Below are 25,870 nucleotides of genomic sequence, written 5' to 3'. Positions count from 1 at the left end.
GGCAACACTGGTGGATAACAACGTGATTTTTTTCGAAAGCACTTTTGCTTGGTCACTGTAAATGGTTCCTATGAGACAAGTGCCACAATTATGAGTATTGCTACAAACAACGTTCAGCAAAGAAATCAAGAGTTCAGCTGGACCCTGGAGATCATACTTTTCTCTTATGCTTTTAAGAAGACAGAATTCTGACTGCTGTACGTGTGTCTGTTGACTGACCAACTGTAACTGTCTCCAAATTTACTGACTCAGAATGATACATAAGCATATGAGTACTGTTTATGTAAAGAGCAGCTTCTTATACATAAGCTTAAACTAGTATGTACAAATTAATAGCAACCAACTTGCATTCTTCAAATAAAATTTTAAAAAACACCCACTTGTTAACCTTGTAGAGTTCAGGTATTTGCTCTGAAACGGCACTAAGACCTTGTTATTTTGAGTGAAGCACGAATGGGCTCTGACCAGGAAATCTTAAACAAAAGAAGGCTATGAATGACAGATCAAGAGACTTTGTTTGTAGAGGCAGCTCTGAACAGAACAATAACCATGATTCACAAAACTGTCACTTAGCTATTCTCGTTTGCTTTCTAGGCACTGCCTCATCCTGCTGTTTAAAAAGACTGCAAGGGCTATAAGGATGACTTGGTTTCTTACTACAGGAAAATATGTAAAACCTGCTACACCATGTTTCTGTTACCAGTTCCTGATGGAGAGGCATGGGGTCTTTAAGTGATGATTTGACATTATAGCAGTGCAGAAGACTAAGATTTAAGGTATCTCCACTGATAAATATCAAGGACTAAATCAACCACTGTTCAGTGAAGTGAGACTAATATACATGTCTTGAAATATGCCCTTACATTTTCTTGATTTCTTCAGATTTTTCAGTTAAGAATCTTGATTTGGACTCCTTGAAAGTTCAGCACCCAAGACAATTTGTTATCTGAGCTGGGAAAAAAGTGCATGGGAACCCACTGCTCTTCTGAACCCACTAACTGCCTCCGTACTGCTGATTCTGCAAGGTTTAATGTCTACTTGCTGCATTTCCACGTGGAAGCAGAATTTGAACTCCTTTGGGTTGTATATCTCACTCATAGATTCATTAGGGCAATGATTCAAGAGTCCCATTCTCCGTGATCCAATTAACTTCCAATGTTTGGTGTCTGTTCAGCTGTGCACAAAGAGCTGTTCTCTGAACTGTTTTTCTGATTAAAGATTAACAATGCGATAGAAGAAGGAAACATGGGCATCCTTGGAGTTTGTTTCTTACATCAGCTGGGTTAAACCTTTACTATCGTTTCTCACTGTGTATTTTCTCTTTGTGTTTGGCAATCAAATTCTGCACAGGTCTAGCACGTTTCCCCCAGTTTAGTCAAAACAAGAGGAAAACTTTCTGCCTTTTTAAGCTTTTGACTCTTCGACCCTTGCACAAACAGCAACAGAAACCCTTAATAACTGACTAAGAGGAGCTGTCTTTAAAACTTTCTTTGCTATCTCTTAGATTAAAGAGTATTCTGTAAAAACAGTGGAAATCACTGAGGTGTATTAAACTGTATAACCACACTAATTTCTTTTGAAATGGAAGAAGTAATGTCCTTCCCAATAAACATCCTTCTTCCAAACAGACCCAGGCACGCAGCTCTGCTGTTTGCCACAAGCAGCAAACGGTGCATTACTGGATGGCATGACTGTTTCTAAATATATCATAATGCTAGATGAAACAGTTAATAGACAAATTACAATTATGGTTAATAATTTTTAGACCACTTCCCTGGCTTGTGTCTGAACAATCAATCATCCTTGGTACTTTCAGCTCCAGTAAGCTTATGTTAAATACTTCCCCTTTTATATATCCCACATCTGTACACTATTTTGTCTTGGTTTTCTTTGTCATGCTATATAATTATAATAATTTACAGTCTGGAGCAGGATTTTAAGCACATAGACAACACTTGAAAGTATTAAGTCTTTTAACTTAACAGAAGTTGGTTTGGTTCTGCTACAAGAATCACTGTTGTTTAAAGAGATGATTTGTCTTCTCAAAGTCAAGGTGAGCATTGGAGGGAGAGCAAAGCCCAGCCTTTCCCATGCCTTGGGCACAGCCCATATTTAGCTGATTGTTCATGAACTGTCCCAGCACTGTGCCCCAGACAGCTCTGTGCCCTCCTCACCCTCCTCTTTGCACTGAGTGGTAATTTATAGCCTGCCTAGACACCAGCCAATCAATACCCTCCACGATGATTTCCATCTGTCTTTGCTTTGCTATGCTCCCATCTTCCCTTTGCTTTGGGCAATAAGGAAAACAGTAGACTGCATGTTCTGATGTTCCTCGGTCTGAGGTCTGAGTAACTTTTATAGGATTGTAGAGATGGGGAGCAGAGAATTGTGTTTTTTGGGGCAAACAAGAAATCCAAGTCGGATCTGAATCCTAAATGATGTCTTCTAGAAGAAGCTGTAGCTCCCATCTCAGAATCAGAGGTATGGGAGGCAAAACAAAAAACAATCAAATAAACAGAACAAAACAAAAAAAAAAGGGGGAAACAAATCTAAAATATTTTAATACTATCCTTCTTTTCAAGTGATCAGACTGTATATTTTCTCCTGAGAATCTTCCAGGCCAGCACTGAAGCACTGAGTTAATTCTGAATCTGCAACTTTCAGTTGCTTAGAATAGCATCTTTCTTTTTTTAATCTCACTCATTAGTTGAAATGCTGTGTTGTTTTTTTTTTTTTAATTAGGATATTTGGTGGTCTCTGAAGAAATGCTTCATCTCTGTGAAAGTGGGACACTGAAGGCACAAGTTGACAACAGCACCAGAAAATATTTCAACCGTTTTGCGACTACAGCTTCAAGAACTGAACAGTGTTTAAAGGAGCCAGATGAATTAGAAGACGATAAAAGTAAACTCGCCTTCCCTGAAACAGGTGATGGTGTGAAAGAGGTTATCTCCTGCTGTCATTATGAAGAGGGGCAATATCTCACTGCAAAACAGGTGATGAAGGTAGCGATTGTCCCTGGTGCAAGAGCAAAGCAAAGGCGTGTGTGTTTGCAGAGCGGTGTTAAGGCACAGACACCACTCTGACAGGTGCGGTGCGAACGCGACATAGACTTGGAAACAAAAGTGAGACATTGGAGGAAAGTGAAAATGGAAAACTTTCCAGATGCCAGGTGGAAAATGATATTAAAGCTGTCAAAATAAGTCACAACAAAGACTGGATTTTCTCATAGACTAACAGGAGTCATGTTCTGCAGAAGAATGGAGTTCTCAACCACAAGACAGAGTATCACAAATGAAACAATTACGAGCATTGGAGGTTAAACTGGGGCCTATTTGTTTCAGGGTTTTTTTTTGCTTTCGTCTCCCTCTTTTTTTTCCTTTTTATTTTTTTCCTTTTCTCTTCCAAATGCACTACAGCAGTCTTGATTTACTCTGCATTTTGTGGACAGGTCAAGAATGTGTAAATAAATCACACCGTCATTTCTTATCGTAGTTATCTATTCTGGGCCTAATTCCAAACCCAGTTAAATTGATGGCAATCCTTCCATTGGCATCAGAGCACTGTAATTTAGAACCTGTGATGGAGGTGCAAAGCATCACGGTAGAGGCTTGTTAAACAGCCTCTGCAGTCATCCAAAGTGATTTTCTAAAATACAGTAAGGAAAGGGAACTTAGAACTACCTTCAAGGTCAAATATGCTTTATGTACATGCTAATGGAGCATTTAACAAAGCTCCACCTAACAAGCATTAAACGTCCTAAATATTATAAAAGGGGTTATTCAGATTTAAGACTGACAATCTGAACAGATAACCCACTATTTTACTCTTTTCAAAAATCAGCTGCACTGTTTATACTGGGGTAGAAAACCACAGATCAGAACAAAGTTCACTGTGTTTCCTTAGTGCAGTCAAGGGTAGAATTTACTCTGCTGATTGAGGATTTCAGTTGTCCATGTATTCATTTTCATGCACTGGTAGATTCTTATCAGCAATTTATCTGCAATTTTGTGGCCGAATTTTGTTCCTTTATGCAACATTACTTTAGCACAAGAAAATGTGCCTACATTAAATTCCTTATACTCCTTATAAACTACTCCTAACAAACAATAATTCATACTGAATGTTTACCCCCCAAAGTATAATTATGACTTTAAAAATAAAATGGCTCTCTATTCTTTTCATGATAGATTTTTCAGGCAGACTGTTGATGTGTTAGAAAGAACCAGACTCCCAGAGGAGTGGGTAGAAGCTTGATTGCAGCTAGAGATAGACAATGCAGCAGCAGTGGTAACTGGAGACTGTACACAGAACAGGCCATAATGGCCATTATGGAGCTGTTAACCTCTAGTGTGTCAAAACCTAATCAGAAACTGGTTGAATTTGCAGCTTGCTGATCCAAGTGATTCCTTTAAATTCAACAAAAAAAAATGAACTGAAGGGCTATTCTGTGTTTGAGTTATAAACCCTTTAAAATATCAGTTAATAATGGAAATAATGACAGACCTTTAGTGTAGCTGCACGGATGGTGCTGGTATTAATAATGCAGAAGTGCAAGGCAGGACAGCTCTTGGAAGCTGATGACTGTTGAAGTGCAGAAAACCTCATTAAAATGACCTAAAGAGGAGTGTATTATTATAACAACTTTTTTCCTACAGTACCCTTCAACTATAATAATTGCACAATATATGTAGCAACTTGAAAAGAATCAGAAATGTGTAAGAAGTAAAGTCTCTGGCCACAGTTACTGGCAGCATAATTATGAGAATATATTATTTACTCTGCACCGTGTTCTTTAGTTTTGAGAGCCCAGAGATTCGTGGATGATGAATAATGTGGTGTCTAACTAAAATATCAGCCCTACATTGCTGGAACACATATTCAACCTCAAATAATTGCTTTGGAATTTTGTTGATTACAAGTAGCAGAATAGTTATGACTAACTTGCTGATGTTAAATGTAAAAAATTTGATATTATTTTTGCGTTTAAGATTCTGCAGTGGATGGGAGTAGTTGTTGTCAAGGATATTTATGGGATTTTCAGTTGCTCTCTCTGAGGATAAGGTCCAATGATCTAAAATCATGCTTTTTCAAGATGTGAAGAGTTTAATTTTTCATTCTTACAACTAATTACAGTGGACCCACTAATGTACTTTTCACAGCTACATCCTTTGCAGGAATCAGACTCACCGGCTTCTCCAATGGTGCTATATAGCCCTCCTATCCCAGGTACCTACCACACAGAAATAGGAATAATAACCCTGAAAAATTCCATGGAAAAGGGAATGTGTGGTTCCTAGGTACCCAGTGGTGTTAACTGTGCTCAGAAACACAAAATATAATGGCTTTGGGCATGACCCCACCTCATCTGAGGGTACAGCTTGAAAGGCCAGTGGGGTGTGCTCCTTTTGTGCTATAGATATTTCACAAATGCCAGTTTTACTGTGTTACTTCCAAGGCAAGAAATGCCATCAGTGGGTCTGGGGCTTTGACTAGTGTTCAGTAATTCAGTTTAACAGGATCTGGACCACACTGGGCTGCAGTCCCTTTGTAATGTACTACAATGCGTGTACCTGCAACACACTGAGCTAATATTTAGAGGTAAAGCTCCAAATCTGTCCTTTGCACTGTAATAGAGTATTCATAGTAAGTGGGCCTTATAAAACACTTGATGGTTGGAAATCACTAGTCTAGAAGGGTATGCAAGATTCAACGTTAAGTCTCTCAAATCGCACAAGTTTACCTCAAAGACATTTTTACAATGCCTTTGGAGAACTCTTTTGAACTTGCTCTCATTGAATACCCAATCCTGGCCTAAAGTACAGTGTAATGATGCTTATATATCGCTCCACTGGCTCTGCAAGCCCACTTGAGCCAGTTTTGTACAACACTTCAGCTCCTGGGTGGGAGCCGCCGCCGCAGCAGCGTCAGGCAGCCCTTCAGCACCACTCAGCTCCACGGCACCCGGCTGAAGGGTTTCCGTCAGGAAAACATGGGAAGTACTCCAGAGATTTTGCAAGTGGGGGGACCAGCTGAGCTCAGCCCCGTGGTCTCCAGCCAAGTGGGAGCAGGAGGTTAAGGGCCTGCAATTAAGACAGAGAGATCTTCATTTAGAGCTTGAGGGTGGCAAAATGGCAGCTGCTCCTACAGGCCCTGCTGTGCTCTCACTGTGAGGGGACGGGCTCTTTGCTGAGCACTGGGCACCCCATGCACAGACGGGCAAAGCTCTGCTGGTCCACCCACTTCAGGGCTTTGTGCCTCCCGAAGAATTAGAGGTGAGAACCAGCTGTCTCACACGGGAGCAGCTGCCCACAGGTGGGCTTCCCCCTGCAGCTGAGGGAGCGGCGCAGGGAGGGCAGGGCCGCCATGCCGAGGTGCTCAACGGGCCGCTGAGCCTCTTCTCCGTTGTGGAGGTGGAGGGCGGAGGGTGGGAGGAGGGACCGCCCGCGGCGGGCCGTGAGGTGCCTTGTGGCGGGGGAGCTCCTCTCCTCCGGACGAGGAGCGGCAGAGGCTGAGGGGCGAGAACCGGCCGGAGGCTGCGAGAGGCGGGGAGCGGGACGGGCAGCGGGGGGGGGCTGCTGTGCGAGGCGGAGCCGGGGCTTGTCCCGAACGCCCGTGGTTTGCCCTCGTGTTTAACGTTGCCTTTCGAACAGGTTCGCTCAGCACCGTGCGAGGCCTTAGGGCTGCGGGGAAACCACGGACGGCAGCACAGAAGAGCGTGGTGGGGCCCGGCAAAGCCGAGCGAAGGAGCGCATCGTTGGCAGTGACCCGAGTGCGGGCGGGGGCTCCTGTCCCCCAGAGCGGTGCCCGTCTCCTCAGGAGGGTGAAAAACACGGGCCCTGCTCACAGAGTGTGTGAGAGCAGAGGAGGAGGAGGAGGAGGGAGCCCGGCAGGCCCCTGCCCATGGCAGCGGTGGCCGGGGCAGTGGTGCTGCCGGGGCAGGGGCAGGCCGCGGTGCACAGCGTGTCCCAGGGCATGGCTCTCACCCTGCGGGAAGGGATCTGCGTGTTCTATGACCTAGAGCTGGCACAGATTCATGTTCTGCAAGAGGAAGGGCAAGAAAAGAGTTCAGAAAGCAAGGCAACTGAGAAACCACTAGACATGCTCCGGATGGAGGTACAAGTGAAGATATGTTACCTGTTAGCTCCTGCTGTCACACCGATCCAGTTCTAAGTATCCAGTCCTTTGTGCAGCTTTTTATAATCTCATCCCATTTTTTTAAAAGACAAGCTAAAACTTTAGACTAGATAAGTAACTTGTTGAAATTCAGACAAGTTTTTAATTCAGTGCACCAGTTTGGTACTATTTGGTTTGACAGCCTCGATCTCTTAAGTACCATTACACAGTTTCCCTTCTCTATAATTCAGTTACTTCAGTACTGCAGTGTCGTTGTTAAAGCTGGGTGTGTAATATGGTTTCATTTGAAATTAATTTTATTAAAAAGACATGCAAACACTGCTATTTATTCTGTTCCAACTGTTGGTTTTATAATAAAATATTATTTTTATTCTTTTTAAATTCGTGCAGCTCTAGATAAGTTCTGAGGTAGGTCATATTTAATTTAGCTAATGCAAGACATATCACAACCCTGTAATTGCCTTATGACAAAGAAAGCATTACAATTAGGCTGCAGAAGTCCTATATTTAATAAAAAACTGAGAGCATACTTCTTGTTTTCTTTTAAAAGGTAAATGTACTAAAGTGAAATTTAAAATCTTTTTGAAAAATTAAGATACAGGGGTTTGTGTTCTCAGTAGTGTAATCTTTACATGACACTCTGAAATTTTACATAAAATTTTGAAGAGGTAGGGCTCAATTTTAGTAATTTTTCACTTCCCAGTTAAGCTCTTGTATGCTAAATGCAAATTTTTTGTTGCAGTTTTGTCCATCACATTTAAGCCTGAAAATCAAGATGAATTAGTAGCTTGTCTTTTGTTGACTGCTCAGTTGATTTGCCACTAGTGACTGCCGTTGATTGAGAAAGTTGTAAAACATTTTCTTTTTTAAATTAGATTGACAGAGATAATGATGCCATTGCGTTTGAAAATAACATCCAGCAGCTGAGCCCATCTGAAGAGGGGGAAGGAAAGAAACTTTTTTCCACAGTTGGGGAAAAAAAGAGCCAAAGCTGCAAAGCCAGTGAAAATTTGTCAGAGTTGTGTAATGAAAGTAAAGAGCGGGAATATGCAACTGCATCAGAACAAACAGTTGTAAAAAATTCCAAGAATCTAAAATTTCAGGCTTGTGCACCACGTCAGAAAAAAGGTAAAACGTTAACAATGTTTGTAGTTCATTTTTAGATAATGTATGTTGGGTGAGATTTTGAAGTGAGGCTGAAATTTTATATTAAATACAGTGGTAATTGTTGAGTTTAGGTTAGGTTAAGTCTTAACGTTCTGTGGAAATTTGGAAGAAGAAAAAAAACCTTTCAGCCTTAAGCGTTAGAAGATCTTGTTCAGGCTGATGTCAGGAGAGACATTTTGGATGGCATTTAGAAATTAATGGTCTTTTGAACAGTACGTGGTATGTGAAACCTCCAGGGAGATTTCAAAGTTAATATTGTATAAATGCCTTTGAATAAACCTAGTAATTTATTTAGTCTCTTAATTCATTCATTCAGCTTGAAAATGAGCTTTTTTGAGGGTTTATGGATGAGCTTAGAATTGTTCCACGTTGCTGGCAGAGGGTGGTCGGCAAGTATCAAACAATACCTGTCAGCAAAGCCTTTCCCAGAACCTAAATAAAAGTGACAGAAAATGGCTGATTTAAAGTTTTAGAAATGTGAAAGTACGTTGCAGAAGTTAAGGACTGACTTGGAAGGGAAAAGATAAGCATCTGTTTCCCTAGAAACTGTGTGTGTGTGCTGGAAAAGTTGGATGACATCAGTGATGTTGAGTCTGTAAACGTGTGTGTTGTAGCATCTGGATGTTAAGGTGTCTTGGCTGAGGTTGTTTATGGAAATTGTACAAATTGTTAATGTCCCATGTTTTAGTTACAGCCCTTATAGGAAGCACATTTGAGCAGCTTTAACAAAGCTAACAATGTTCTTTTGTGTGGGCATGAATCCACAATGAATAAATGACAATAAAGTGGTTTTGTTTGCTGTTACTGAAGTGTCATCTGCACATCTCTGTGTGGTATAAAGCATTGTATAAAATGCATTTTGGTCTCAGCATGAAAAACATTACAGAGAGTGCACTTGGGAGCTGAGACAACTGTTCTGGAAAGACTCCTCAAATATGACGTATTTGCCATTTCACAGTTTCAAATCTTCTTCATAACTGAAAGTGTTGCGCATTTAATCTCGTTACTCTCAAAAGAAATTAATTTCTGTTGTGCCATGAACTTTATTCTGTGACTTCTTCAAGCAATTGATTCTTTTTTTTTTCCCTCAAATTCAACTAGTAATTCTAAAGAGGCTTTTACATCATGATTTTTTTATATACACTTTACAGATTCAGGACTACCAGAAAGCTGAGAATAGCTTAAGCTGCCATTTCCAAATCTTTGAATAAGCTTCCTTAGTACTAATTACACAGTTGTCCTCAAGAAGTGTGTTGCACAGGTTGTAAGTGCCTTGATGAACCATGTCTTAATGATGATATTGAGAGAAGAAGTCTCATCCTGTCTTGGAGGTGAGAGCTAGGTTAGGAGTTAGGTTTCCTGAGATTAGATTCTAAACTGTATCACTAACGTATAGCACTATTTTTGGGGCAAATCACTCGAGTCTTAACAAAGTCCTTTGATGTAGAAGTATGAAGTATTTTTACCTAAAGTAGAGGGACTCTGTTGAAATTGGTATTTTTTGAAAATGTAAAGTCCTTATTTTGTGGCTTGTACAGTCTAAATATGTCTTTGTTCCAACAGGAGAAAAAGAAGGTTTCAGCTGCTGTTTCTGTTCATTCACCTCAGCCAGATTGTCAAATCTGAAGCGTCACTTGAAAACCCATTCTGATGAGAAACGTTACTTGTGTCACCTCTGCCCGAAGGCTTTTCGTACAGCAACTCTCCTGCACAACCATGTGAACACACATACAGGTGTCTAATGCTTGAAAATACTTCATTTTACACACTGTCTGCAAAACTGAATTAACAGGCAAATGACTTTGCCTTAGAGCTGTGATCATTTTGTACTCAGAAGTTTCTCTGATTTTGTTTGGTGTTCCATGCTGAAAAGACATTGTCTGTTGTTAGTAACTCTCTGTGTATGTGTTTGTTTATTTTATTAAATACCATTCTAAAAATTTTTGGCAAGTGAGTATGACTTCAGTTGTGCCTGATTCCTATATGCATAGTAGAATGTTCTGTGATGTTTTCGTTTTGCTGTATAAACATATGAAGCAGAGTGATAAATTGTGTTTATTATAAACTTATATTGTACATATATATTGAAGAAATTCTTTACTGTGAGAAGGGTGAGGCACTGGAGCACGTTGTTCAGAGAACCTGTGGATGCCCCATCCCTGGAAATGTTCAAAGTCAGGTTGGGTGGGACATTGGGCAACCTGATCTAGTGGAGGGCATTTGGTACAAGATGGTCTTTAAGGTCCCTTCCACTGCAAACCATTCTGTGATTTATTGTGTATAAAAAATCAGAAGATCAGGAAAGGTTCTATTAAAAAATTGTGAATATTGGTGTTAAATAAAATTCTAATGGTGTGTTCTTGCAGGGACCAAACCCTATAAGTGCAGTGACTGTGATACAGCATTTGTGACCAGGGGTGAGCTGTCACGACACAGGCGGTACAAACACACCTTAGAAAAACCTTTCAAGTGCACAATATGTGAATACTCCAGTGTAGAAGTAAGTACAATCATTTAGCTTTTTAAAACTAGTTTGAGGACATTTTTCTTATGCTGAAACTGCTGCCAGACAATGTGTTTGTGTGAATTTGATCCTCTTCCTTTACACTTCGTGTGGGGCAATACTAGCTGATGTCTAAAATAAAGGTCATATGTTGTGTTTATATACTTGATGAGGTTTGGTTTTCTTTTCAGAAATGAAATTTTCTTAATCAAGAAATAAAAAACGGAGAGTCTGCTTAAGGGTTCACTTGTTAAAAACAGGCTTTCAGAAATGCAGCTGTGATTGAATCACAGTCACCTCTGATTGAATCACTGTCACAGTTTAGTGGATATTCACTGTCTGAATTTTTTATGTGCTGTGTCCAGATCTGGAGGTGTAAGCAAGCCTTAACTTTATTCCATGCACCTTACCTTATTAAATAGATTTTGGATAGCTTGCATCTTTAAAAACCCTGACAGTTTATTTTAAATTATTCTATTCTTTCTCTTGTTTCAATAAGGAACTATTCAGCACTCATTGCTCTTCCAGAATTCTCATTCCTGTGAGCTTTACCTGAATGAGGAAAGCAGAAGGAGCTCTGTAGTACTGCCATGCAAATTGTTTGATTTTTGTATAGCAAAGGTTGGCAGTCATGTTTAATTTTATTTGAATAGTGTTGTAGATTTGAATGGATCTGTCAGTGAATTCCTTAAATATGTTTATAAATGGAGGAATTGAACATTTGGTAACTCCCATTTGCATACCTACAATATTTATGTAGAACAGATCAGAACAGTAGAACGAAGTAGAATGAAATAAACTTTGCAGCATTGGGACTTGAAGGTGAATAGACTTTGGTTAATGAGTTTGGTCTTTCATTTATTTTCCTGAGTATTTTCAAAGAATTTTATGTTTGGTACGTCCAAGTGGTGTGAGAGTAGTAGGTATCCTCTTTATAAAATGCTAGCTTTTATGTTCTTACTATAAAATTTCTTCTAATGTGGACACTAAACATGGAAATAAGACCATCTGGGAAAGAGTAAAGTGTTGCCCAAAACCAGGCTGATTGTGCAGGAAAAACAGGGAGGGGAGGAATATGGATGTGAGAGTGCTAATTTTGGGATTAATGCAATATTTTAAATTGCAATGGGTGTATTATGTAAAATTGCTTATATTTTAATTGATTATGTCCCTGATGTAGGTGTTGCTTTAGCAAATCTCTGATTTTTATGTTAGGCCAGCAAAATGAGACGACACATTCGTTCCCACACAGGAGAGCGTCCCTATCCCTGTGACCTTTGCAGTTATGCCAGCAAAGATGCCTATAAACTGAAAAGGCACATGTTAACTCATACAGGTAGGACTCTGGAATGATCAAGTCTATGGCCTTAGGCCCTTAGCATTCATAGGGTTAGAATGATATAATTTCAGACTCTAAATTAGTCCTTTTTTAATTTGTGATTTTGAGTAAAAACGTGTGAAAAACATGTTCTCTTCAAATGTTCTGGATTTGGCTATTGGAGATCTAGCTGTACAGTGCTATTAGTTAGTCTTGCTGCTCTTCCTGAACTTCTTTTATATTAGGAAAATATTTCCTTTATGTGCTGTTATTTTCTGTGGATCAGGTTGTCACTTTTATTTCTTGATTATTTGATTTTATATGGAGTGTGCCTGATGGGAGACTTTTAAATGTCTGTTCAAAACATGGACATTTCTGTGGCCCCGGACTGGTAGCAACTACTTTGGTCAAAAGGATTAAATTGCTTAAACATTGAAAGCAGTGTGTTCCAGTCACAACTCTGTAATGTGCAAGTCTTCTGAGAAGGCAGTTGGTACCTATCCTGTATTTCAGGGTTTAACTTAACTCAGTTATGATATATAATGTGTGTTATAGTTGATGCTTTAGTTTGTTTCAGAGTGTGACAGTGTGGTTTGAATCAAATCTTCCAAATATCCCCACTTAACCCTCATTGGTTCATATCTTGAGACAATTTTTGTAGATTCTGGAAGCCCAAATTTTGTGTTGTAATCAGTTATCTAAACTTATGGAAACTTATTTAGCCATTTGTGCATTGTCAGCTAATAGTGACTTTTGGTCGGTGTGGAGACTGTTGCTGTTAGAACATGTTGAGGTCTGTGGGAATTTGCACTTGTATCAAATGACTAGACCTTCTAAGCACATGTTATTTTAATGTCTTTTTAATAGGGGAAAAACGCTATGAATGTTGTGTTTGCCGGGCCAGATTCACTCAAAGCGGTACCATGAAAATCCATATGTTACAGAAGCACGGAGAAAATGTCCCAAAACACCAGTGTCCACACTGCAGTACCCTTATTTCCCGAAAAAGTGATTTGGGTGAGTTTGAAGGAAAAAACTGAACATGAAACTTAGAGATAAGTAAAGGTAAAATTTCACCAAATATGTTATATTTGACTTCATACGATCACAAAATACTTCTGTGGAAAATGTATTTATGTTTTACAGGTAAGTTCCTCCTGCAAGGAGATGTGGTGACATCTTGTGGTTGATGTTTTAATTTGTTTAAAATGTAAAGTAGCAAAGATTTAGCTTTTTCTTTAGCTCAATGCCTGTGGCACTGTGACCTTCTGTCTTTCAGTAAGAAATGTTTGAGGCAATAGAGCTGACCAGTAACTACAAAACCTATATAAAATTTTAAGTTTCCAGAAATATATGAAAAAGCTATATTAAAGAAATACTTAAACATACAAAATGCCTTTAGAATCTATTTATGTTTTCAAATAAAGATCCAACTGAAATATGGTAAATATTTGAAGGTAGAAGTGGAATTATTATTTACGTACATACCATTTCTTCATGTATTTTTGCAGTGTTCACTTTTATATTGTAAATACTACTTTGGGTAACATTTTTCAATGAATTGTTGTGTACAGACTAATGCAGGGGGTTACTGGAATTTTTGAAAGTGGTTTGTTAAGCAATTTTCATTGAAATCAACATGATTGATTTCTGTGGAAAGTTACACCACCTTGCTGCAACTTTAGTTGTCTTAAACTGATTTGGCTATTTTACGTGTACTGGAGAGAGCACTGAAGGTTCTTTTGTGTTTGCATTACTCAGGGGTGTAAACAGTCCATCTTTTAGTCAAAATTGTGGAAACCAAAAGCTTGCTGTTAAAATGAATTGTTTTGGATAACTGTTCAGGTGTCCACTTGCGAAATCTTCACTCCTACATGGAGGAGGCCATTAAGTGCAGTGCCTGTGAGGCAGTTTTTCACGAACGCTACGCTTTCCTTCAGCACAGGAAGACTCACAGAGGAGGAAAAGGATTCAAATGTGCTCAGTGCAGCTACACGTGTAATCAGGTATTTAAATTCCCTGAGAAAATACTGCTTACTCGCTTGGCGGTTTGGCAAGGTGTGGTTGGCTTTGGGGTTATATTTACCTGAAGAGAATAAAAGCTTTTGTGCCTGCGGTCTGACTGAAATAGTGTAGTTATATTTATTTCCAGGATAAATTGTTCACAAACAAACAGTGAAAATAAAATCTTTTTATCAAGAAAAGTATTCTTGATAAATCTTTTGTACTGCTTAGAAGTATCTAGTATCAAGTAAGAGCAATCACTTTTGGTGATGTCCTGATAAGAACAAAATACAGCGTTTGAGCCTGAAATGTGATTTTCAGCAGTGACACAGAATGAATTCAGTCTGAACTGAAAGTTGTATTTTAAAGAGTACATTTAAGATATTTAGGATAGCTTTGGCCTTGATTTGTTGGAATGTATCATTACTCTGGTCTGGTTATTTTCTCAGCAATCCTTAATAAAGTTAGGAGGAAAACCTCTGACCTTCTCCACGGGGGAGCAGTATCCCAGTGTGTTCTTCAGCATCTGCTCACAGTGGAGGATAAATAAGGAGTCTGTGCAACACCCTAACACTTTTCTGGTGCCTGTGAGAGTTGTTTGTACATGTGTCACAGAGCTGGGTAGTAATGTTACAGATATTTTTGTGCTGAATTGCACATAAACAAACCCATGCTGGTGAGAAGCCCTTCACTTGCTCGTGCTGCAGCACAAGCTGTTGATGGAAGCAGCTCCTCACTCTTCCCTTTCGGAAGCACCAGGACTGTAGTGTTAAGCCCACAGTTTATGAGTGCCCTAAATGTGGTAAGGGCAAAGATAGATAAGGGCAGGGTAAGATACTTCCTTTAAGGGAGCTCAGTGGAGTTACCTTCAGAAAGTATTGCAGATTGTATTGGCACAAGGGACTATTTACAAGAGCATGTAGTGACAGGACAAGGGGGAATGGCCTTAAACTGACAGTAGGTTTAGATTGGATATTAGAAAATAAAATCTATTGTGAGGGTGAGGAGGCCCTGGTACAGGCTGCCCAGAGAAGCTGTGGCTGCCTCATCCCTGGATGTGTCCAAGGCCAGGTTGGACAGGGCTTGGAGCAACCTGGTCTAGTGGAAGGTGTCCCTGCTCACTTCAAAACCATATGCAATGAGAACATATTTCTCATTTTGAGTTAACTGTGCACACTTTAAAGTAAGTGTAACCTTTTTTCCACATACAGATTTTATATGTAAAACTTTATTGCTTATCCAGGAACCAGAAAATGATAAATTTTATTTTATACCCACCGAATGGCAACATTCCTTTAAAGCAGAATTTTAATACATATTCTGGAAAATCTTCAGGAGTTTTATGAATGTTGTTAACTAAGTCAGTCTTCCACTTAGCATTCCAGAATTTATCTGTCAGAGCCGTATTTGTTTTGTGTGTGTTAAGTTGCTTACATAGATTAATATCTGATTCATATATTTATTCTTCATTATGCTGACAGAAAAATATGCGTAAGCATGCTGAAAATTGTGGATTGGGGAGGACAGAAACTGCTGCACCCAGAAAAAGAAGCAAGGAGAAAAATAAAATCCGGGAGAACCCCAAGCGTGTTAAGTCAGAAGGTAATCAGCAAGTAAGTTAGAATTTAATCATGTAAATTAGATTCAAGACAAAAAGGTTAAGGCAGTGAGTCTTCCCTGCTGTTTAATTACTGTTTCATAGTAAAGCTAACAGTGGAAGAATACTTCAGAATAAGGTTTTTTGTGTGTCAGAAATTCTTGTCATCTGTGTTGGGTCATTGCTCAGGTGCCCATTCTGGGCTGTTCCCCTGCTCCAAACGAGTTCCTAAACTCCCTACTTAGCAGTGCTTACATATATGGTTTTCTTTTCCCTTTTGCAATTTCCCTTTGCCTTTATAAAGGAGAATGAGACCCATCCTGGAGCTGAGGCCTAGTGAGATTTCTTGAGAGCTCATGATTTATAAGACATTGCTTTAATACAGAGCAGATTAAAAACTTTTCGCTTTCAGGGCTCAGATTGCCCGTTAACCACAAAAGGTCTAGTACATCTTAATAAAGAAATTGTTCACCACCTTTTTGTCATACTTGGACCAGGTAGTGATCAAATAATAATAAAATGTTACTGATTTAAATGGCCTCTCTCACACTGCAAAGATGAGCTGGCCCATTTATGAAGCTCTTGGTCCAGCACATCTGTAGAGTCAGAAAATCACCCATAATTACTCAGGGTTGCTCTCTGTGGGTAGCTCTGGAGCACTGAGTGTTTATTCTGTCACTTCAGTCTCTGCACTGTTGCAGGGTGAGAGCTGGTTGTGCGTTTCCAAGGTCACCTTCAGGGCCACCATGGCCAAAAAGTAGCTTTGCCTGAGCAGAATATTCCATCGTTTGCCCCTGTGCTTCCCAGATGGTGTTTGAAAGCCATAATAGTCTCCTTGATAGGATTCCTCAGGTGATTTTTATGGAGTAAGAGACAAGAATGCAGATACATCTTTGGCCTAGGTGTCCAAAACCTTACCTTTTGATGTATCAGGTTGTATCTGCACTGATTCGTGGCCAGTGACCCTGAGAGAAAATCTGACATAGTGTGAGAAGAAGAAATGTTGGAGCTTTTCTGAATCTAATGAATATATATCAGCAGCTGAGTTTACATTAGCATTGACACTTCTGTTTTCACTGGTGAGGCTGTAATGGTATGGTTAGAGAGAAGTGTTACAGCTGCAGTGTTTATGTTTTTGCAGTAATTAGATTTTGCTGTTATTAATGTTTTCCTACATGGAAACAGCTTCTTTTTGATATCTTGCAAATATCTTCATCTGAAAGCTTGATTTTTCTAGAGCTATGATAATGTATTTTTAGATGTTTTTCATGCAAATACTCAGTTCATAAATTGACTCACACAAATATTAGAAATTTCTGTGCTGTTTCAGAAGGTTTTCCCCCAAAGTTGATGTTTGCAAGTTTTTATATATCAGTGTCCACTTCCTGCACAACTTGAAGGGGCCTGTGGGATCCTATATGTGGCTTTACAAAAGACAACTTGTGAGAGTGGTGTTGTCAATGATTTGCTCTTGCTAATAAAAAAGAAAAAGGATGCATATGATAATTAAATTTCCAGTTAAATAATGCTTAGTTTTCCTCTGATGAGAATACCATACTCAGTAATGTGGCTTGTAATGTAATATTTGACCTAAGATAGATTCATTCCCCAAATAAAGTGTAAAAGATGTTGGTACATATTGGCAGTGTTTTCTCCACTAAATTAAACTGCATATTTGTTAAATTTATTGAAAGATTTACTTGTCTTTCTGGTTAATCATCACAATATTTAATTCTTTTTTTCTCAAAGTTACCCTGAAATCATTCCAAGATGAAAAATGAACATTGTGCCAGTGAGATTGCTCCTGTTTTAGATGGGATAGAAACAGCAGCTCTGAGAGAAGACAAAACAGAAGCAATTTGTGAAATGGATTCTCAACATGATGGACAAATAACTCACAAACAGACTGATCTTGCTTGTTCTCAGTGGTTGTAACTGACCATTTCAAAGTGTGGAACTACCTCCAGTTAGAAAGTTGGAAAAGGTGCTGGTTGAAAGCTGTTGAAGCCTCTCTGTGCTCATATTTCTTCTTGCTGCAATTTCTGCTGTGTAGCCTAAATACCACTGCCAAAGTGTGAAAATTATAGGGAACCTTTGCCTGGTTTATTACATAAATGTGATAACAGAATGAGGAAAAAAAAAAGCTATTTTCAGAGTAATTTATTAAAAAATGGATAGGTTTGTTTCAGCTTGCATTTCATTTTTCTCCAGCCTTACTCACAGAATTGCAGATTGATCTGAGGCAAAGTTCTGCCTCAGTAGCTCTATAGCACTGAGAGCTGCATGAACTTCAGATGGTTTATGCTTTGCTGGGGTGAGCACATGAAAGGTAGTGATTTTTTAATGCAAGGAACATTTACTAAACCTCCTTTCTGCAGACACTTTAGTTTCTAATAGAATTCATGATCCTAAAACACAGTTTTGTGAAAAAGCATTTCTGTGAAAAATACATGGACAGGAATTACCATTTAGGTGACAGAAACCTCGTTCAGTTTTGTAGTGTTTTGGCAAACACTGAGAAGTCAGAGTGCTTGAATTCATCAAAATTTGTCACTGGCTTTGCTTTTCCATTACAGTTATTTGAGTTATAACGGTACATATTTATTGGTTTGTTTCTGTTTTCACAGTGGTAAAGTTTTAGTAAGCTCATCTGTTCTTAACAGGACTTAAGAGTACTTTCGTCCATGATAATTGATTAAATAATATTGTTCACTTTATTCTTGTTGTGCTGTTTCCATTGATGTTATAAAATCTAAGCAGCAGAGTTGTTTAAATTACTTGATGAATTTTATGAATATATATTATTCATTTAATAGTTGTTAATAACAAAGCTGGCACATTCTGTACCGACATATGAGAATCAGACTACATGAAGTGGAATATGAATGTAGTAATAAAAGATATATTTATATCTGAACTCGCAAAATTATTTTTTCAGTAGTTAGAAGCTGGAAATGCGTCCTTTTGGGGATCAAGAAAGAGTGGTTTGACCTCTTCAGGAGTCATTCCTCGTGGTCCCGTGCTTTATAACAGCAAATGGTGATTGTTCTTCATGATTAAGTATTTGCATAACTATGCAAATACAAATATTTTTGTCATTATTCAGATTGATGTTTTACAAAGATTTAATTATATTATTCATATATTTACACAAGTATGCATGTATCAATATCTTTTAAAGCAATACATATTCTGAACAGAGTCCAGGTTTTTAACTATTTTAATTTAGTAATTTTGGAGGAGTTGCTAAATATACAGGAATTATTCATGTCATGAAACAGATAAGACTGAAGTATTCTCCAGTATTCTCTACCAGCGTTCTCAGATAATTGAGTTATTTGGGAAAGAAGGGGAAGCTTGCATTCCAGGTTTCCCCTGCGAGGTGAAATTGTCCCGCGAGGAGGTGGGGAAGAGGAGCCGAGGCCGTGATGTTCCTGCGGGAGGATTTGGGGAGCGGCCGTTCCCGGCGGTGCCCGCAGGGGGCACGGCCGGGCCGGGAATCGCTGCCTGGGTCACTCCGTCCCGGTCCTGCGGCACTCCGTGCGTGTCGAGGCGATATAAAAAGAGCTCTTTGTTGCTAACAAGTCCTTGTGTCACCACAAAGTGTAGTCGCCCCTGCCGGGAAAGAGGATGGGATGTACACACCTGGCTTCTGATGGAGCTATTAGAGAGCATCCAAAGGAGAGAAATGGAGATGGGGAAGGGCCTTGATTTGAAGCCGTGTGAGGAGCAGCTGAGGGCACTTGGTGTGTTCAACTGGAGGAGACTGAGGGGAGACTTCATTGCAGTTACAACTTCCTCGAGAGGGGCAGAGGAAGGGCAAGACTGAGCTCTGCTTTGTGGGGACCAGGGACAGGACCCAGGGAATGGCCTGGACTTGTGTCAGGGGAGGTTTAGGTTGGATATCGGGAAAAGGTTCTTCCCCCAGAGGGTGGTCGGGCACTGACCAGGCTCCCCAGGGCAGCGGGCACAGCACCAAGGCTGACAGAGCTCCAGGAGGGTTTGGGTGACACTCTCAGGCCCATGGTGTGACTCTTGGGGATGGGCCTGTGCAGGGCTAAGGGTTGGACTCGATGATCCTTGTGGGTCCCTTCCAAGTCAACACATTCTGTGAATCCCAGCTGGGGTGGGATGGGGCTGCCTTGTTGCTCCTGGAATGGGAATTTGTCCCCACTGGGGCTGGCACAGGCTCAGCTGGACAGCCAGTCCGTGATACCCCTTCATCCCTGCACGTGCCTTTGCTGTGTTTGCCCTCAGCTCTGCTTTACTTGGCTGAGTTGGCAGGTGTGTGCCACCAGTGCAAGGCAGGTGCAGTTAACATGCAATTTAATATACATTAGGGGCATGCTAATATATTTTCTGGTACTGATAAAAGATTTTAACGTGTCAGTAAAGTTATTGCTTATTGATAATTTCAGCTGCTTATCTAAGAAATCCTTACCTAAAGAGGTTTTACGGCTTTTAACAAGCAACAGATTTGTTAGACAAATTTTAGAAGTCCTTTAAGGTGAGGTGAAGTGTGCACACAGGCCACGAGGAGTGATCTGGCCCTTTGATAAAGGGTGCACTTGTCAAACCCAGTAGAATTCTTTTATGTGTTCTCCAAGTGAAGTGTTGACACAACAGTGTGGGAACGGTGCACAGTCAGCATCACCACAACACTGGGTCCTTTCATGCTGTGATGTAAGATTTTACCATGGGATGGTCTTTACTCATCGTCTAAGCATTATTCTGGTAGAGTAGATGAGGAAATGGTGAATTTCCAGCTGATTTCCATTTTTGTGAATGTTCCAAGAAATGTTCTTGAACTGTCATCGTAACGTTCCTGCCATCCTCTCCTTTGTATCCAAACTAATCTTTTTCCTGTCTTTCAAATCTTTTTGCTGATTACCAAGTCTGGATTAGGCAAACATGTCTGCTGTCTGTCGGCACCGTCTACTGAAGATCTTTGCCATGATCACTTTTTTGTTAGCTACACAGATTTGGTTATTTAACAATCTCACAACTATACTGCAAAGATAACTGACAAAAAATTAACAGATGGGAATGTAATTGTTGTTGTGAGGAAGCCTCACTTTCTCTCAACTATAGCTGTGTTGTCCCCATTGTACAGATGAGAAAGATGATACACAGAACAAAATTAATCTGTGATTTAATCCTTTTGCCTTCAGGAGCAATGAAGCCCACTGATGATACAGTATGCTGCTGCTTATTACTAGTTTAATTTCACTGAAGTAGAAATAGAAACCTGGGGTGTTGCAGGGTGTAATGATTAAGTTACATTAGCAGAAGGTGGTGAGCAAATAGGCAAGGACCTGAAGACATAAAGCCAGTGCTTTTAATCACTTCCAGAGACACTAGAATCAGAATATTAAAGCTGAAAAAACATTTATAATTTCTTAAAGGTCAGTGCTTAAGATGATATGAAGGCACTCTGGCAGCATGACTAACAGCCATGGGCATAAGTGTAGAGCATCTCATAAGGAGGAAATACAGAGGATTTTGTCTGATGGCAATTGGAAGGTTCATAGAGGAGACACAGGTTCCATAGTCTTAAGACCTTTCTGAAGTAGGAAGAGTAAAATGAATAACGCTTTCCTTTTTACAGAAATAGAGGCCCCTTTTGCTGTCCTTCCCCCTGAATGCAAGCTCCCTCCATGTGGTCCCTAATGTATGACTGAATTATGGCTGACAGGGTTATATATGGCTCTAACAGTAACTTCCACTCTCACAGTTTTATATCTACTTTTTGTTTTGTTTCAGAAACTGAGCGTGCATTTGAAAGCAATTTACATTAATACAGTATGTCTTCAGGCAAACATCATTCCCTGTTGCTGAGCTTTTAAACAGCCCAGCTATTGTTTGAAGTTAGTCACAGAAACAGCTGGGCTCTGTCTGGCACTGGGGGGTGTGAGTGTTTCAAAATGGTAAAGCATTTTTGGACAGTTTTGGTTCAATCTGTTTTCACTTGGAATTGACACTTGACAATGAAGTGTCAATTTCTTTCTCCTTTGGTAATTGAGTTACCTCTGTAAATGATTTTGTTTATTTTATTGTTTATTTTTCGCTTTGGAGGTTTTTTCCCAGATTGTCTGTTGTTGGTTTTATCCCTGCCCTGTCCATAGAACAACATTTGCAGCTAATGGGAGGAATGCAAAGGAGTGACACTGCTGATTGCTTTGATAAGAAAGAGCCTTGCTTTTATTATCAACTAATTAAATGGTAGGTAGCAGCTAATGGTCATTAAAATTAAGCCTTGGAACTGCCATCCTTTTTCTGGAAGAACTGTGTGCTGAGAGAATTAAGCTCTTCTCCCTTTAAGGCAAAAGTGATATTTCGTTTTTCTGTTATAGTCAGTCATCAGTTGTTTCACTGCAAAGTGAAATTTATAAAACTGTTTATAGTTGGTATTTTCCAATTCCATTTTAAATGTCTTACTGTTTGAACTGAGTCATTTATCCCTTCATTATTTAGCATTACTGATTGTGAATTTAAATACTTTAATTTCACATGGGCTGTACCCTCCTGGCCATGCCCTCTGACAAAACTTATACAGGAGTTTTACTTCAGTAAAAATTGTGTGATAATAAATGTCATAAGAGTGTTAAGGTAAGACTGCTCCATCTTTGCATAGGTATAATTTTATAGTCAGTTCAGTTGGTTCAGCGAGTTCATTCCAGTTGAATGCGAAGTGAGACAGAGGGTTTTGGGGCAAACTTCCAAAAACTGACACAAAACCGACAAAGATGATGAGAATACTCAGCACTTTGAATCCAGAAAGATTTATTTCTGCTTCCCTTGCAGTGCCTAAGGAATGCAGGAGCGTGTGGAGGTGCTGCCGGCTCCATCCTGCCAGGAGAACAGCCCAGGAGGGACCTGCTGTTCCTGCCGGGCTCCCCTCGCCTGGCAGATGCAGGCTGGCTGCAGGAGGTCACTGTGGGCAGCCAGGCTGCCCTAATGTGGGGTTTTCTCCTTCTCAGGAGCAGCTGATTGAGTCGGAACAATACTCTGCTTTCCCCATTTGGTGATGAAGACTGACAGTTTGTAGGAGATGAGTCAAAGGTCACTGATGAGAAGATCCATCCAGATAATTGCTGTAATTGCACCCTGAGGATGCAGCTCCTGTCACAAAGCATCAGGCAGTGACTCTGTTGGTAAATATATACTTGGAAGTGAACTTCATCCTGTGCTTTAAATCAGGAAAGTTCGTTCATGAGATATAAATGGAGAAAGTTCTCTTTTTTTCTTAATCCAGCCATGTTTTCTCCTGTTGGCAGATGAATAGGAAATAGCCCCATTCTGAAACAGAGGAGTAATTGTGATTTAAACATAAAATTGCCATTTAGTGTTAAATCCTTTGATGAATACACAAGCTGTTGTTACTTCACAACAAATATCAATAAGCAGCATGAATGAATGAATATACATAATTCATAATATTTAACTTGAAAGTGAAACTTTTTCTTATAGTGATTGATTCATTTTTTTATGTTTGTCCAGTGACTTCTTTACAACTTAATACAAAAACCTTTTCTGATGGAGAGTGAACAGTAACAGATACAAGCAGCAGGCCTGCCACAAAATTAGCTCTTTATTTCACCCTTTCACAAGGCCCAGAAATCAGCAATGCTAAAATATTAGGATGAGAATTCATAGTGGGGAATCAGAAGCAATGAAAGGATGTAAAATTTCTCAGATTATCAGTACTTGCTGTTAAATTAAAACTCAACTATTCTGATGCAAAACTCAAAATTAAGAGCCTCATAACAGCTAGGTAGCAATTTTAGATATTGGGGCCCTAGTTTCTTAAACTTGTAGATGAGAGGAAGGTGAAACCATTTGGATTTCCTAGAAAACATAAGGAGTTTGAGGTTATTTATACGTCTCAAAATGCAATAAAATATAAATCTAACTTTCAGAAGCATCAGTGGCTCGGTCTGCGCAGGGTTGGGTGGTGCTGTGGTACCCAGTGGTGTTTCCAGGTGAACAAAATCTTGTGTACTCTGGCCTGTTTGTGAGTGCACTGGGTGTGAAAGCAACTGCCCTCTATTTAATGGGTGTAGGCAAAGCTGTTTCGTGTGATGTCCACTGAAATCACTGATCAAAGATTAATTTTTAATTTTCAGAATTCAGGCTGTTCTGTGGCTGTTTACAAAACCAGAAGAATTCCCTCTAAGATTTTGCAATAATGACATTCATGATCAAATCCTTATTTTTGGAAACTGAATTTTTTTGTTGTTTTTTAAGTGCTCTGACTTGAGGAAATATATCTTCCCTAAATACATGTGTACTCTTGCTTAATTAAGAAGTAATTTACGTAAGTCCTTGTGCTGCATGATATAGAGACCGTGAGCAAGGAAGTGAGGAAGTGATGAAATTTGTTCCCTTCTAGCCCACGCTCCCTGGGACACTCATCTAGCCTGGGAATCAGCACAAGCAGGGCACATAAGTATATTTATTTACATTTACCATGGTGCTTAGCTGTTAAGAATGTCCTTTTCTTTTGAATATGACTCAATTTTTTATGACTGTGCGTTTAGAAAGCAATTGTAAACAGTATTGATCATTGACAGCAGCCTGTTCTTTGCAGTGTAGATAAACTTTCTGTTCCAAGCTTATAAAAGGTACAAAAATAATGACATCATTTCATGTTTCTTTGTAATGTTACGAAACCAAGCCAGCCTTATGCTTCTTACTGAGCAGAACTAAAATCCCAAAGCTTTGTGGTTGCATTGCTGATTGAAAACTGGGAAAATAAATAACACCATTATCAATCAGTCAGCCCTTGGCTCTTAGAATTTAATTATATGAAGAACGAGAAACATCAAACAGAGGTCGTGCTCAGTAGGGAGCTGAAATGGCAGGAACTAACTCAAATATAAAGATTATGTTGTGGTTTTTTACCTCAAACAACTGTGTTTGAATGTTGTCTATACCACAGAACACTTCCTATTTTAATAGACTGTTTCTTTGCCCATAGGGGAATTTTTCTTCCATTTTTTTTTTTTTTTTTAGCAGAGGTCCAAGGGATTGGAAACAAAATGTTTGTTTTTGAAAGAAGTTACAGTGTTCTTTTTCTGTCAAAACTACATAAAGGATTGTGATTCCCCGGCCATTAGTGAGGAGGTGAGTGAGCATCCAGCATTACACATGATCCTGTTTATTAACAGACATTTTCATTCACCATTCAGGCTCTGTGTGTCCTGTATCAGTTTTCTATGGTTACCAGAAGCTGACAGAATGAAGAAGTGCAGGGTAACCTGGTGTTGCTCTAAACAAAGGCTTGTTCCTCTCCGATACTCTCTGGGGCTGGTTTGCATGTTGGGGCATGTTCCTTCATACCAACATTTAGACAAAGGCAAGGGGAGAATAACGTTTTCTGGAAACTACTTTGGTCTTTTTCAATCTGCTGTTATTTCCTCCTTCCTGGATTTTTCTGTACCAACTCCAAGCAAGTGTGATAGGGAAGACAAGTACCCGTCCCTAAACTACATGCTGGTGTAGATACTGTAATAATTAAGCTTTGCTCTCCTGTTACAGTTTATTCAGTCAAGTTTCTTTTATATTCAGTGAAATTGCTGAGACTTTCAGGCTGTGGTATCAGACATAGTGATTTACATCACATAACTCTCATGCAAGTATTAATATAAACTTGTCTTTACTGCTAAGTAGGTACTAACATAGTCATAAGAAAAATTGTGCCAACATAGATTAGTACATTTATAATTAGATGAGTACAAATTGTTTGTGGGTCTCAGGCTCCATTTAGTACAGTAGAATATGCATGCAATCTGTAAAATGGAATGATTCCCTGATTACTTTGGTTGAAATTCCTTTGAAATAACAAACATGTAGTTCAGAATAGAATTTTACATTTTTTGTATTTGTTCAATAGCAGTCTGATATTATGGTTGTCTTATTTATGCCTTTTGTCACTTATTCGTGCCCACCATAGGTCTTGATATTTATTTATGATTAATTTAGTTTCTTTAATTCAAATATGCTCTTGAAAGTCTCTCCAAAAGCTCCTGCTCGTGGGAAACTAACAGGCTTACACCAAACACATCTGTCACTACTAAAAGCTATTTGATAAGAGACTTGGGAAAAGATGAGTTCTTGAGACAACTGCTGCACAGGAGCTCTG

At 39.4% G+C, this 25,870-nt stretch overlaps 1 protein-coding gene across 29 annotated transcripts in view; it reads left to right on the top strand.

Annotated features, from left to right (window-relative positions):
• Nucleotides 1–25,870, top strand: part of CTCFL (CCCTC-binding factor like) — a 64,548-nt gene that overhangs the window by 2,487 nt on the left and 36,191 nt on the right. For 17 of the 29 annotated variants that reach the window (XR_001874871.1, XR_001874873.1, XR_001874872.1 and 14 more), the window contains exons 1-11: nucleotides 5,211–5,229; nucleotides 6,654–7,116; nucleotides 8,013–8,265; nucleotides 9,868–10,038; nucleotides 10,671–10,804; nucleotides 12,023–12,143; nucleotides 12,993–13,142; nucleotides 13,971–14,131; nucleotides 15,611–15,731; nucleotides 22,531–22,880; nucleotides 24,742–24,852. Coding sequence is in view for 2 of the 29 variants with exons in the window: in XM_017815220.1 (XP_017670709.1) it covers nucleotides 6,904–7,116; nucleotides 8,013–8,265; nucleotides 9,868–10,038; nucleotides 10,671–10,804; nucleotides 12,023–12,143; nucleotides 12,993–13,142; nucleotides 13,971–14,131; nucleotides 15,611–15,731; nucleotides 17,476–17,507 (1,356 nt within the window). In the remaining 27 variants the exon portion in view is untranslated. Of the gene's footprint in view, nucleotides 1–2,243; nucleotides 2,482–2,742; nucleotides 2,929–5,210; nucleotides 5,230–5,706; nucleotides 6,276–6,653; nucleotides 7,117–8,012; nucleotides 8,266–9,565; nucleotides 9,636–9,867; nucleotides 10,039–10,670; nucleotides 10,805–12,022; nucleotides 12,144–12,992; nucleotides 13,143–13,970; nucleotides 14,132–15,610; nucleotides 15,743–17,475; nucleotides 18,644–21,801; nucleotides 21,949–22,530; nucleotides 22,881–24,741; nucleotides 24,853–25,870 lie in introns of those variants that run through there. The other 12 variants (XR_001874880.1, XR_001874878.1, XR_001874868.1 and 9 more) reach the window with 11 other exon arrangements.

This window comes from Lepidothrix coronata, unplaced genomic scaffold (genome assembly GCF_001604755.1).
Source record: "Lepidothrix coronata isolate B3197 unplaced genomic scaffold, Lepidothrix_coronata-1.0 Scaffold49, whole genome shotgun sequence".
In the NCBI taxonomy this organism is placed as follows: Eukaryota; Metazoa; Chordata; class Aves; order Passeriformes; family Pipridae; genus Lepidothrix; species Lepidothrix coronata.
Note: the sequence above shows the minus strand (reverse complement) of the source record. Positions and strands in the feature narration are given on the sequence as shown.